Source organism: Conger conger, chromosome 8, assembly GCF_963514075.1.
Source record: "Conger conger chromosome 8, fConCon1.1, whole genome shotgun sequence".
NCBI lineage: Eukaryota > Metazoa > Chordata > Actinopteri > Anguilliformes > Congridae > Conger > Conger conger.
Genome location: NC_083767.1, coordinates 43,412,941 through 43,427,723, shown reverse-complemented (window position 1 = coordinate 43,427,723; position 14,783 = coordinate 43,412,941). Strand labels below are relative to the sequence as shown.

General features: G+C 47.2%; 1 protein-coding gene across 19 annotated transcripts in view; it reads left to right on the top strand.

The window, feature by feature from the left end:
- Positions 1-14,783, top strand: part of celf2 (cugbp, Elav-like family member 2) — a 170,050-nt gene that overhangs the window by 130,591 nt on the left and 24,676 nt on the right. For 12 of the 19 annotated variants that reach the window (XM_061251372.1, XM_061251377.1, XM_061251370.1 and 9 more), the window contains 3 exons: positions 356-435; positions 6,629-6,850; positions 8,870-8,933. In XM_061251372.1, the coding sequence (XP_061107356.1) occupies positions 356-435; positions 6,629-6,850; positions 8,870-8,933 (366 nt within the window). The remainder of the gene's footprint in view (positions 1-355; positions 436-6,628; positions 6,851-8,869; positions 8,934-14,783) is intronic. The other 7 variants (XM_061251388.1, XM_061251387.1, XM_061251373.1 and 4 more) reach the window with 1 other exon arrangement.

Genomic DNA, 14,783 nt, shown 5'->3' with positions numbered 1-14,783 from the left:
CGTGTGTTAGAGGGAGCGTTTTAAACCCCCACCCCACCCCCCCACCCCAAAAAAAACAATTCTGAGACCCACCTCACACCCCATGGTGTCAAAAATGTCTCACTGAAGCTTCTAGATTAACAAGTCTGGGCTGTGAATGAAAAAGAGGCAGGTGTTTCTGTGGTTGATGTTGTTCTGATTCTCCATGTACTCTCTACTGAGTAAAAAAAAAAAAAAAAAAATGTCGTCTTGTGAAACGTTCACTGTAGAATCTCTGTTTTTGGGTTTATAACGAGTTGTCCAACCCTTTTGTCTTGTTTTGTTTTTTCTGGTCTCTCCTCCTCCCGCTCTCCTTCCCCCGTTGTCCCCCCTACAGGCTGTGCGTTTGTCACGTTTTCTACCAGGGCTATGGCACAGAATGCAATCAAAGCCATGCACCAGTCACAGACCATGGAGGTACTGTATCTCTCTGCCCTCTTTACTTCCTCCCCTCTCTCTCTTTGCCTCTTCTCCTGCTCCCTCTCTCTCCCTTCCTCTCCTCCCTCTCTTTCTTTCTCTCTACCTCTTCTCCTGCTCCCTACCTCTCCTCCCTCTCCCTCTCTTTCTTTCTCTCTACCTCTTCTCCTGCTCCCTCTCTCTCCCTACCTCTCCTCCCTCTCCCTCTCTCACTTTCTATCTACCTCTTCTCCCGCTCCCTCTTTCTCTCCCCCTACCTCTTCTCCCGCTCCGTCTCTTTCTCTCTTTACCTCTCCTCCCTCTCCCTCTCTTCCTCCCTCTCTCGCTTCCTCTGCCGATGTTTCTGTGTGGTGGCGTCGCTTGGGAAATGTCACAGCTACACTCTTTTTCTGAAATTGAAAGTGGGGGGAAAAAACACGCACAAACAAACAGGCTCCAAATACTCTTACAGCAGTCACAAGTCACCTAAAAACAATAAAACGAGAACACGAGTTGAGATGAAGGGACTCCATCTCTCTTAAAAGAGACAGGACATGGTTGTTACAGCTTGTGTCAGATAAGATGAGGCTTGGCTACATCAGCCAGCCTCTGATGAGACAGGACCCCTGCCAGAGACACTAGAAGGTGACTAACACCCAAAAACCATGAGCCAGCGCCAGCAGGCCTTTGGAAATGTTTCTTGTGTTCCATGGTAGTGATAAGTCATTTCTGGAGCCCCACTCAGTGCAAGTCAAAATGTCACCTTTCATAGCTTCTGAATGGGTTTGGCCTTCTGAAGTGCATCCTTCTCCCAAACCGCTACCGTGTCCTCAACCCTCACCCTACCTTTTCCTCACTGGTAAAACTGAGAATAAACCTCTCTGTTCTTTAGGTTGCTTGTTATAGACTGGCACACAGAGGCAGAACAGTAGCGTACACGCGTGTGTGTGCATGCTTGTGTCCCCTGTACGCATGCGTGTGCGAGTGAGAGACTGTAACGGAGACTGCATCCTGCCTTACGGTCACGCTAAAGCTAAATCCCTCTTATTTAGTCACCACACCCTCCCCCAACACTTCTGCTGAACACACACACACAGCAAATTTATGTTGTGCTGTCATCAAAAGTTACAAAGCAGAAAATTGCACAGGGCGGCTTCGTTTCTCATTTTCGGTCTGGGAGAAACCGCTTCGGCTGAGGGGCAAGGATGTGGCGTGTACTTTTTATGTAGCCCCATTAGCAATTTAAGAAAATAGCTATGTGTTCCGCGACAGACGTTTCTGAGCGACGTGCGGTTCTTGCTGGGCCTTTTTTTTTCCGTCAGACCTATTTTATATGTCCTATTTAGTCCTTTTTGTGGAAGAGGGCCAGTCCTGAAAAGAGAGGGAAATGAGGAGATATTGAAAATGGAAATGACAGTCGCAGTGGGGGTCAAGCAGGGCGCGGGGAGGGAGCGGCGCACATGGGGCTCTTGTTTGTTTGATCAAGCCGCGGTGTTTACTCTGGCTGACTCCCAACGACCGAACTGGGTCAACTCCATCTCCCTCCCCTGCACTTTATTTATGGGTCCACAAAGTCTGATTTGTGCCGTTTCATTAACGCCGGTCCCCCATGGCCGATTCGGCCCGGCCCTCCCTTTCACATATTGCCGTGGCCAATAAGGCGCACGTGGTGAGGTGCAGCTGTCCCGCTCCACACAAAGAGCAGCGACGGCCTCCGCTCCCTGTAAACGGCGGAGCAATCGGCCATTTTATTGGCCATTTATTTTTCCATTTCTCTAAAACTTGTTTCTGTTTTTACCGCGACAAACGTGGCGTAACGGGGCTGCCCTCAGAGCGGCGGGTTTTGAAGGCCCGTGTGCATGATAAAGGAGCGTTTCCTCTCAAGATTGCAAACAGCCGGCCTGTTCGCCAACGAGAAGGATGTGTCAAAAATATCAGGCGGCTTAAGAGTCCCTGGGCTCGCCGAGACCCCTCGAGTGAGAAAGGAAAGGACGGCCAACGCCACGTACTAGGAAACCCCCCCCGCCGCCGGAGTGCCTTAACAGCGTCCTATTCAAACTGCTAACGTGCTAACCTCACAAAAAAAACATCTAAAAAAAACAAAAAAACATTGGTCAGTCCAACTACAGGAGCCAAGGCCTACAGTTGGAAGAGATCTTTCGTCTGCACGTCTGTTATTCTTGCGATTGTGGGCATGTCTTTGTTTGACGCTTGTGCTGGTTAACCCACGTTGATTGGCCTTGTATCACCGCTCGGTGAACTGCCCATAGCAGGATGCGGAATGGAACAGGCTTTACGTGCTTTTGTTAGGAATTTGTTGTCTCCAACGTAAGATGCATAAGGGCAGAGCGAAGTGGCTTTCAAAGCCCCATTCACACTCGTTAGTGAACACGTCTTTGGGAAAGAGACACGTCTGTAATGCGGGACAGTTTAGAACTCGTACTGACACATTCTCTGTGTCAGCCCACTGAACATTTTCAGTGTGAAAGCGAGCGTATTCAAGTTCAGCGGATGGCGAACCAATTCCGGCAAACTGCGGAAGTGCCGGCCATCGTAGCTGTGCCTTCCCCTCCTCTCCGGCCCCCGCGTTCTCTCCAGACAAGGCTCCCGAATAGCCTCCAGAAAAGCACGGCTCTCATTACGCTCCGTTTCTGCTGCCAGCTAATCGTCTGTAACTCTCGCAGTCTCATAAAGACGTCTGAACCTCCATCCTACCTGTAACCTCCTCCGGAGGCTTTCCGCTGTCAGGGAATAGAAAAGCAATTGAAAACCTGAAATGTGAAACCAATATTTTTCTTGTCCTTGTGCAGCGGCGAGTAATGATAGACTAAACAAAACAGGAATTGATTAGCGAGTGAATTCAAGTGCGGTTTAATTTGTCTCGTATGAGATGAAGGCAGTGGAAATAAATAAATGTAATTATGTAGTGAAAGTGCAGTGGGCTAGGAGGTGGGAAGTGAACTCGGCGGTTAAAAACAGCCCAAAACAGAGCGGGGTCGGGGGAGAAAACGTAGGGTTGCAAAGGGAGGGAATTTCCTGGGTAACTTTCGCTAATTTTGGCCATTTTCAATCTCGTGACACCACACAAATTGAATCGCAAATTGAGGAGGATTGTCCCCGATTCTCCAGAGAATTAAATTAAATTAAATTATATTCAAACACACTGTCCCGAAGACACTTTACAGAGGAGATGAAGCCAGCTGTTACAGGAGATGAAGCTAGCCGTTACAGGAGATTGAGCTAGCCGTTACAGGAGATGGAGCTAGCCGTTACAGGAGATGGAGCTAGCCGTTACAGGAGATGGAGCTAGCCGTTACAGGAGATGGAGCTAGCCGTTACAGATGAGATGGAGCTAGCCGTTACAGATGAGATGGAGCTAGCCGTTACAGATGAGATGGAGCTAGCCGTTACAGATGAGATGGAGCTAGCCCTTACAGGAGATGGAGCTAGCCCTTACAGGAGATGGAGCTAGCCGTTACAGGAGATGGAGCTAGCCGTTACAGATGAGATTGGGCTAGCCGTTACAGATGAGATGGAGCTAGCCCTTACAGGAGATGAAGCTGGCCCTTACAGGAGATGGAGCTAGCCGTTACAGGAGATGGAGCTAGCCGTTACAGGAGATGAAGCTAGCCGTTACAGGAGATGAAGCTAGCTGTTCCAGAGGAGATGGGGCTAGCTGTTCCAGAGGAGATGGGGCTAGCTGTTCCAGAGGAAATGAAGCTAGCTGAGATGAATAATTAGCCTGGGTCAGGCAGGGTGACTGGGCTGGAGCGGTGTGTGTAGGGGAAGTTTGGCGCAGTGGCGGCCGCTCCATGCCCGGGAGGAGGAAGGCGTGCCTGTGTCCGCCGCAGCTGTAGGTTGTGCACTGGCGAGCCGGTTCAATCTCAGGGGTGTCGGCAGATGTAATGAGATCTTTAACAGAGTGAAGGCTGGTTTCACCGGGCTAGGAGGGCAGGGAGGGCCCCCCTGATTGACACCTCCAGCAGATTGTTTTTTTCCCCTGTCACTCAGCGAGGAAAAAAGAGAAAATTACTCTTACAAATGGAATAAACATCTCTGAAAGAGACGCACAGACACTGAAAGCCCTCGAAGATGGAGGGATCAGATTCCTCTCGATGGACTGGGAATGCTGGCCAAGCTGGCAAGGAAAGGAGAGGCGGTTTTCCATCGGATATAAATCTCTCTGAGGCTCTCTCTCCCCTCAGATCCCATAGATGAACTGATACGGGATTTTTTATTTATTTATTTATTTTTTAGCTCAAAGTGCCCTGAATCCACTCAGCCAACCTAAGAAAATACATGGCTTTGTAGTCATCTGTAGGCTACAGATTACTTTGTTACATCTACTAGTGTAGTGGTTTAAATACACATGCAGTAAGGATGGATTTTTAAGTTCATACTATGTTGACTGCCTAGTTCGATATCAGTCTGTCCGATCCTGTATTACTTTGAGCGTTGTCTGGGTGCCACACATTGTGTAGACACGTATACGCATTACACCGCAGCTCAACACAGCCATGCAAACACAATATATTTGTCCCATCTGCATTAGTCTCTATAGCTGACAGTTTGATTAACTCGAGGAGGAGGCATGTTAAGTTCGAGAGGGAATGGAACCTTCAGTGTAACTGTAGATTTACAGCGGTGTGTGATTCTACCAAAGAACACGGTGCACCTCATGTGTGTATGTGTGTATGTGTGTATGTGTGTGTGTGTGTGTGTGTGTGTGTGTGTGTTTCTGACAGTGCTGTTAATGCGCATGCCTGCCTGTGCGTGTGTAATGATGGTAACAGATGCATGGTGCGTAAATGGCATTATGGCAGGTGCAGCTGTGTTTGACAGTTGGCCCCACAAGCTGACAGAGTTGACAGACAGGAGCTCTGTATTGTGATTTAGGGCATTCCCAGCATGCAGTGCCGCAATGTAAACCGCACCGCACTGTACCTGCACTGAGCGCAAACGCACTGCATCGTGCATTACTGAACTCCCAAACTGTGAGTCTCTGCGTGCGAGTCTCTGCGTGCGAGTCTCTGCGTGCGAGTCTCTGCGTGCGAGTCTCTGCGCGCGCGCGTGTGTGTGTGTGTGTGTGTGTGTGTGTGTGTGTGTGTGTCCACCCCTTTTCTGCGTGTTTTCATTCAGGTGGTAGCGCATCGCTGGATCTATAAGCATCTGCACACGTGTGCACTGCACGCATAATGAACAGGCGCGCAGTGCGCACTGGTAATGGGGTTCTCTACGACATGGCGCCCTGTGGCAGAAGGGCGAACGCGCGGCTGAAGTTGCAGGGAGGTTGCCATAGCCACACACGCTAGCCGTTAGATCTCAGCACCAGCCCATTCCCACTCTCCGTTTCATTGAGGTGATGAAATAGTTTTATAAATCAGGAAATCGCTCAAAGAAATCCACTGTGCGCTTTGTCACCATTGAAGGCTAAGCCGGAATATCAATGTTGGGCTGGCTGAGTGTTCACCAAATGGAGAAGCAGCCCCTCCTCTGCGTGTGGTTGGCATTTATATGTGTGTGTGTGTGTGTGTGTGTGTGTGCGCGTGTGCACATGTGCGCGTGCATTAACCCTGCCTCTCTCCCTCAGGGCTGCTCCTCACCCACCGTAGTGTGTGTGTGTGTTTGTGTGTGTGTGTGTTCACCGAGCACTTTATTTGGAACATTTTTACTTTATTACGCCTACTTATTCATGTAATTATCTAATCAGCCAATTGCGTGGCAGCAGTGAAATGCATAGAATCATGTAGATACAGGTCAGGAGCTTCAGTTCATGTTCACATCAACCATCAGAATGGGGAAAAAATGTGATCCAAGTGACTAGATTGTTGGTGGCAGACAGGGTGGTTTCAATATCTCAGAAACTGCTGATCTCCTGGGATTTTCACACACACTAGTCTCTAGAGTTAGCAAAGAATGGTGCAAAAGAACCACACAGAAATGCCTTCTTAATGAGAGACGTCGGAGGAGAAAGCTGGTCAAAGCTCACAGGAAGGTGACAGTCACGCAAATAACCACACATTACAACAGTGGTGTGCAGAAGAGCATCTCTGAACACACAACACACTATAACTCTTAAGCGGATAGGCTACAGCAGTGGAAGTAAAAAAATGAAGTCTAATAAATAGCTAATAAAGTGCTCTGTGAGTGTATATGTGTGTGTGTGTGTGTGTATGTGTATATGTGTGTGTATTGACCCTCCCTCTCTCCTCAGGGCTGCTCCTCGCCCATCGTGGTGAAGTTTGCGGACACACAGAAGGATAAGGAGCAGCGGCGCCTGCAGCAGCAGCTGGCCCAGCAGATGCAGCAGCTGAACAGCGCCTCCACCTGGGGCAGCCTGACCGGGCTGGGCGGCCTCACCCCACAGTATCTGGCAGTAAGAAGCCCCGCCGTCGCTGCCTCGTCCTCCGCCAACCACGCCGCCGCAGCAGCCGCAGTCAGTCTCCGCCCGCGAGCCCCCATCCCACTGTACCCCCTAACGCTCCCTTCTGCCCCCTCAGCTCCTGGATGCCTGTTTATACCACGCACACTCCACATCAGTACCTGTTTATACCACACACACACACACACACACACACACACACACACACACACTCAGCATCAGTACCTGTTTATACTACACACACTCAACATCAGTACCTGTTTATACCACATGCACACTCAACATCAGTACCTGTTTATACCACACACACTCAACATCAGTACCTGTTTATACCACACACACTCAACATCAGTACCTGTTTATACCACATGCACACTCAGAATGTTAATACTAGGTTTATACCACACGCACACTTAGCATCAGTACCTGTTTATACCACACGCACATATTTAGAATGTTAATACCTGTTTATACCACACACACTCAACATCAGTACCTGTTTATACCACACGCACACTCAACATCAGTACCTGTTTATACCACATGCACACTCAGAACGTTAATACCTGTTTATACCACACGCACACTCAACATCAGTACCCGTTTATACCACACACACACACACACACACACTCAACATCAGTACCTGTTTATACCACGCACAGACTCAGAGCGTTAATACCTGTTTATACCACACACACTCAACATCAGTACCTGTTTATACCACACACACTCAACATCAGTACCTGTTTATATACCACACGCACACTCAACATCAGTACCTGTTTATACCACATGTACACTCAGAATGTTAATACTAGGTTTATACCACACGCACACTCAACATCAGTACCTGTTTATACCACACGCACACTCAACATCAGTACCTGTTTATACCACACACAGACTCAGAATGTTAATACCTGTTTATACCACACACTCAACATCAATACCTGTTTATACCACATGCATACTCAGTGTTAATACCTGTTGATACCTCTCACACACTCACAGCATTACATTAATACCTTTTTGCACCGCAGACCCACTCACAGTTTGACTTTAATAACTGTTTACACCGCGCATGCACACACTCACGACTTAACTTTAATACCAGCTTACAGCACACACACACTCACAACTTAACTTTAATACCTGTTTATACCGCACACACACACACATGCAGACACACACTCAGAACTTTCCTTTAATTATAATTGGCACTGCCCACAGAGCTGCCCTTTCATTCTAATGTAACCTTTTATTCTGGTGTAAAAGCCACTGATATTACAGGCTGTACTGATGTTTCCTGTTTTCAGGGGCTAGTATTAATGGAAATGGCACTTAGCCAGTCACAGTGGTATTGTAGGCCTTGAAAGCATGGCTTTCTCCAGACATATGTTTATTAAGCCGGTAGAACTCACTTTCAATGGCGGCGGTTTTCATGAATTCTTCTGAATTGAAGATGCATACAGGAAATATTGTCCTTTATAGAAAATATGTGAATTTTGAAAAAAGAAAGTCAGCAGCAGGTGTTCACCCTTAGAAGCAAATCATACCATGAAATCTTGCTTTTTCCAGAGCAGCCACAGACAACTCTTGTGTTTCTATAAGGACCGGGATTTGACATTTTGCAAACAGTCTGTAACTTCAAATAGTTCTGTGTGTCTAACATTATTACAAAGCAAGTGTATAAATCGCTGCACTCTCATGATATCGTGCATTAGTATATGTCTTGTCTCCTGTTTACCCAAAGCATGTTAGTTCCAGTGTGTTACTCAGCAGCAACTTTCAGTTCATACATATGTGCTTCAGCTGGTATCCCCCTCCTAATCCTCTCTTTCTCTCTCCCCCCTCTCTGTCCCTCTGTCTCCCTCTTTCTGTCTCTGTCTCTCTCCCTCTCTCTCCCTCCCTCTGTCTCTCTCTCTCCCTCTGTCTCTCTCTCCCTCTGTCTCTCCCTCTGTCTCTCTCTCTCCCTCTGTCTCTCCCTCTCTCTCTCCCTCTGTCTCTCTCCCTCTGTCTCTCTCTCTCTCTCTCTCTCTCCCTCTGTCTCTCTCTCTCTCTCTGTCACAGCTTCTTCAGCAGGCTACTTCCTCCAGTAATCTGGGAGCGTTCAGTGGAATTCAGCAGATGGCAGGTAAGCCAAACACCTCTCACCTCTCCATACAACGACACCGCTAAGCCCCCCCCATTAGGCACAGCACACAGCCAGGCTACAGGACCGCGGCCTCTCCCTGACCTCCGTAAAGAACAGTCCATACAACGACACCACTAAGCCCCCCCATTAGGCACAGCACACACCCCGGGCTACAGGACTGCGGTCTCAGCCTGACCTCCTTAAAGAACAGTGCCACGGATCCCACCCCCACAACGTCACACACATCTTCCCAACAGAACACATCAACGTAGTTACTTTAACACGTGTTAGGCTATGTGGGCTCTGAGAAGTCTGTTGGAAATTGTTTAAATGTATTGTCAGACTTCGCCAGGGAATGGCAGTGATTACCGTAGCAGTAAAGACAATTTACGAGGTCAGACGTCCCCTCTTGATGAGGATTACCCAGCTCTCGATTGAAGCACTGGTGTCTTCTCCTGTTAAGACCATGAAAATGGCAAACTATACATTTATTTCAATACTACGGTTATACAAAGGTTGTAAAAAGGGTATTCTCAACCAAGATAATGGATGAGATCTCGTAATGGGGTACTTTGAGGTTAATAAAAAGAATGTTTTGTAGTAACTGCTTGTCTAAGTGGAGCCGGTGCCATTGTGCGAGTCACTGCCAAAGATTTGATTAAATGCGTCTTTATAAAGTTCTTACTTTTTTTTTTTTTTTTGCCATTTCTATTTCTTGCCAGTATATTTCCCATAAACACACTCACTATACTGTAAGCAAAGATACAGATTATATCTATGGTTGGGGCCTGTGATGCTTCTGGGAGGCTGCAGTACCCCTCCACACATGGGCATACACCCCATCTGCTGCACCCTATACAAGTGGGCTGCCAACCCTGTTCCTGGAGAGAGAAAAAACATCCTGTAGGTTTTCATTTCAACCAATCTGGCATGCCTGATTCTACTAATTGGCAACTCAACAAGATCTCTAGCTGTTGACTGAGGTGTGCTTTGTTCGGGTTGGAGTGAAAACCGACCAGAATGTAGATTTCCAGGAAGGGCTGGGCAGCCCTGATAAACAGTCTTACAAGTACCCCACCCTCCATTCCCATACAGTACTGTAAAGCCCACTGTTGAGAACTGACCGTCCTGCTAAATTGTGGCAGTGTATTCCTAAGTGCTGGGTACATTCAGATGGCAAGAAGGAACACATTTCTGTAAAGATAATGTCTTCATAAATTACAGTCGTGTGTTATGAGTAGAATATGCTTGGTTTATTGAAAGACAGCAGCTTCAGCACTGCACAGTGGCATAATCGTACGTCGGTTTATGAATGAGAAGCACTTGCAGGTGAAACGCAAAATTCACGCGGCTCTGACCTTCCGTTTGGCCCAATCCATCGGGCAAATCACGGCACAGTCCTCTCAACCGAATCCTTACGTAAAGTGAATTTTATTTTGGCCTCGTTCCGCTTTTATAAACGAAAGTTGCTGGATTGCCAATTTATTCTGAGCGTTTGGCCAACAATAGCTCTGCTTGTTGTCAAATGAACTTTGAAACATAAATGAGGAGCTGCACTAATATTATTTTGTGATTTGGCACCCGTCTCTATAACGGCGTTACATTCTGATAAACCTGCCAGTGTTTTTTTATTTTTTATCTAAGTCTTTGAAAACTTTTGAGATATAGACTAGGGAATGTTCAGAGCCCCCCACAGCTTTACTTTGGGTCCAACTTTCCTAAGATTCAAGCAGCCAGCGATTCTGTCAGTGGAAAGAACATTCTTTTATGCCGGTGATGAAGAACAGACATTTATTTAATTTTATCTTGTTTTTGTCATTTTATATGAAACCAGAAGATACTGAGTTTGCAGGAGGATACGTGGATTTCAGATGAAAATGCCTCTATTAGTATGTTTATTGTGCTGAAACAAAAATAAACAATGAAATATGAATAGAATGTGCAATCTATTCATGCCCTGTAATTTTTTATGTTTTGACTCAGCTCAAAATCATTCTTAGAAACTGAGTGATTTATTATTTCAAGCAGAGTAAGTAAACAACATTTGCATATTAATTCTTCCATCCTGTCAATTTTTATTAGTATATCTGGAATATTCAATGACCCAATATGCTTCCAAGTAAGTTGCATAGTACTGCAAACCTCACCCTCCCTGCCCAATACAGTACTACAAACCCCAACCTCCTCACCAATGTTGTACTCCCAACTCCACCTTCTCTGCCCCAAACAGTCTACAAACCTCACCCAATACAGTATATAAACCCCTGCCTCTTTCTGCCTCTCAATAACCTTCCCTTATCAATAACAAGAATCCTCACAAGCATTGTTTACAAAACAATATCTTTCCCCTCTTGTTCAGTACTAAAATCCAAGGAGCCCCTCCCCTATCTTGTTTTCTCACTTACCACCATCCACCCGTCGGACCCTACTGTACACAAACCTCTGTGTCCAGTCAGCAACCGGCAACAGCCATCAGTCCCCAATCTTTTATTTTATTTATTTACCAGGGACGGTGCACATTAATCAGCATTTTCACTTTCCACATCGATGCAAATGTGCCAGTTTGTCAGGCTTATGAGCTCATTTTCATCCGTAGTCCCCTAACCTGCATGTCTTCGGACAGTAAGCCCCAAGGTGTCAGTCGGCCTCCGACAGAGAGACCACGAGCCACAGACGAAAAGGTGTGCAAAGATGGCCGAGCGCTCAGACACGTGGAGCGCTAACGCCACAGCTCTGGGTTCAGTTGGGGCTCCATCTGTCCTGGATTACTGCGCAGAACAGGGGATCAGGAGCGTGTGGAAAGCCATAATGCTGTGTATTAAGCGAAGGGCCACGGGGGAGACCAGCGTGGCCAGTTTGAACCAGAAGTTGAACTTCATGTGGGACGCACACAAACATGCACAAACATGCACACTTACGCAGGCACGGGATTGTTGCATGTAGCCTGATAACGAAATGGCATTTGTTGGGTGGATACAAATATAGACTGTTGGAAGAATAATTCACACACAATTGCGGAATCCTTTGTCTTGGTTTTTGCATGAAAGCATCAGAATCTATTTTCTTTTCTTGTTGTCTCCTGCTTGTTGTGAGTGTCAGACGGCTGCCATGTTGAGTTTCTCAAATGAGACTAAAGCGATTGGTTATTGGCTCCGCTAAACGGAGCACCTTTGCTCCAGATCTCTGGTTTAGCAGATAGGACTAAACAAAGAGGGCAACTTCCAGTCTGAATGTGAGCGTTCACCTGCCTGAATACAACCGATACCACTTCTCTTCTTTCTTACTGTAATTATAAAAAATGCCTTCCAATTTGAACACTCACTCCCTATATTACTTCAGCCCGTTCTGTTGAAGAGAGCCTGAGCAACAGCAAGTGCGTATGATGTGTGACAATAGGGGGAGATAATTCTCTGTGGCTGTGTGTGTGAACACTACATGTGTGTGAAGTGTTTTGTCACTCCCTGTCAGTTAGGGAGGTCGTAGGAAAGACCAGATTTAGCCCACTGCCCTGCCGGAGCTGATGTACAGATATTATCAGGCAGGCTGAGTTTACCACTGCTCCACAGAGTGCTTGTTAGCGTAGCGTAACAACGAGTGTCTCTCTCACACACACACACACACACACACACACACACACACACACACACACTCAAAACCGCAGACAGCAGAACACATGTACACAATTACACACATTCACATGTTCACTTGTACACACGGGCATGAATGCAGAAAAGCGCACACACACCCACAGATACCAGGATACACGCATACAATTACATCCTCACTTGCACACAAGCAGAAATGCACATGCACACACACACACACACACACAAACACACACACACACACACAGACACACACACACACACACTCTCAGTATTTGCTCTCGGGCTAGGTCTCTCATAACAGAGGTGTAATCTGGTAGGGGGCGACCTGGTTAAATTGGTGAGGGGCTGTGTCGGAGTCGGCCCTGCCTCCCCCCGCCCCCCTCTAACAGCAGTGTAGCCCACCAGCAACACCCCCCGCCCCACCAGCCAGTGCTGGGTGCTTAATTCTCTCCCTCACCCTCCTGCCCCGCACACATGATTACTGCTCACCTGAATGCGGCTCTCAGGGCTGGGGCCGGGGGCTGCTTTGTGGAACTGTCAGCGCATAATCACAGCCTGTGTAGCAGCCTGTCAGTAAGTATAGGAGGGGAATATTTATAGAAATTGGCCAGGCTTAATTGCTCATACTGGGGATGTGGGGGGGAAAAAAAGAAACCAAGCACAAAACACGGCAGTCAGACAGCGGAGCGAGCTGCCTCTGTCTCTCCTTTCTTCTTCTTGGGTTTTTAACGCAGGTCTTCGGGCTCCTGGCTGCTATGCTCTTTTCTATTGATTAAGGTGTAAGATGCACGTGTCAGTCTTCTTTTGTGAGCTGTGCCCTCTTTAATATTTTCTTTTTTGCTCACTCCGCTTTCAGAGGCATGGCTCCATTTAGTTTGGTTTTTTAATGCGAGATATACACCACTGGCAGTTTGTTCACCGCAGTCCTGTCGAAGAGCGCTCTGTTAAGGCCTTAGAACAGTCTGGGTCGAAAGGAATGGCAGAATGGTCCTGACGGCAACTCGATCAGAGACCCGGCTAGCCATGGCCGGGTCCAGTTCTGACCCTTGCTAAAGCGTATTGAGCGGGACCTAACAGCCGTCCGGTGTAACCGTGGTAACTCGTTCAAGCACGGACAAAACCCCAGCCCACTCCCTCTGTCTGATCTCGAGTAAGAATTTCATGAAAAGCCATGCAAATCTATTATTCATAGATCGAGCCGTGCTTCGGAAAAGCACGCCCCTACATTTTGGGTGGAAGGCGGTGGAGGGGGCTTGCTGCTCTCTGTATGAGGGTTTGGGTCACGCCCTGGCTAGCACAGACCCCCTCCCCACTTCACCTTCACACACCAGTGCTCCAGGCCTCCTCTGTGTTCTCCCGCTCTCTTTTCTGGGGGATTATTTCAAAGGGAGCGATTGGCAGTGTAATCCTTTCCAAGGGTGTTTAAGGAAGGGCTAGGGAACCTGCTCAGCAGCTTAGACTGGAGAGCCATTGACACGTTGAACTGCTCCGTTACCTAAGAGTGTGCGTGGGTGAGGGAGTGTGTTTACACACACATTTTGCATTCCTTGTTTTCTCTTTCCTGAATAGAGGGGTTTTTTTTAGCTTCGTTTCTTTTCATTTGTGGGTTGAAAAATTGATTATATTACGCCTGGAGAACTGTTTTAGAGTACAATGGGAAAAAAACGCAAAGAAAATGGTTTTACCATAAACAGAATCGTTTAAGGAGTGAAATGAGGATGAACCATAAAACTCAATTGCCCACGTAGTTGCCTTTTGAGAAAATGTTCTGGAAAGACCAATTGAATACCTTTGAGAATAAGGGTCAAGTTTCAGTCAGCTACAGTACATCTTCAGATTAGTAATCAAATTTGGGGGGGTGGGAGACTCCAGGATGGTAGTCAAATGTCATATGATGTCATAAGGGAACCTCCACTGTGGGGGGGGAAAACATGAACTGAAAATGCAGAGAGCGGTAAATTAAGAATAGCTCTCTTTTGGTTCCCTGTCCAAAATATCTTGCCCTTCTGCTATTTGTGTCTTTTGTTTACAAATACAGAGGAGTGATGCACTCTGGGTTTGCTGGCTCGTAAGGTCTGCCTTTCTGATATCACCGTTCTGTCCAGTGGTTAATAGCCGCGGACTTATTCATGTGTTTGCATTTGTCTCGTGTCTATGTAAGGGCGGTGCCTTGGAAGTTTCCTAAACTGCAGAGTGAATCTGAATGAAAAAGGAAACTGGCCGTTGGATCAGAATGGCTCTT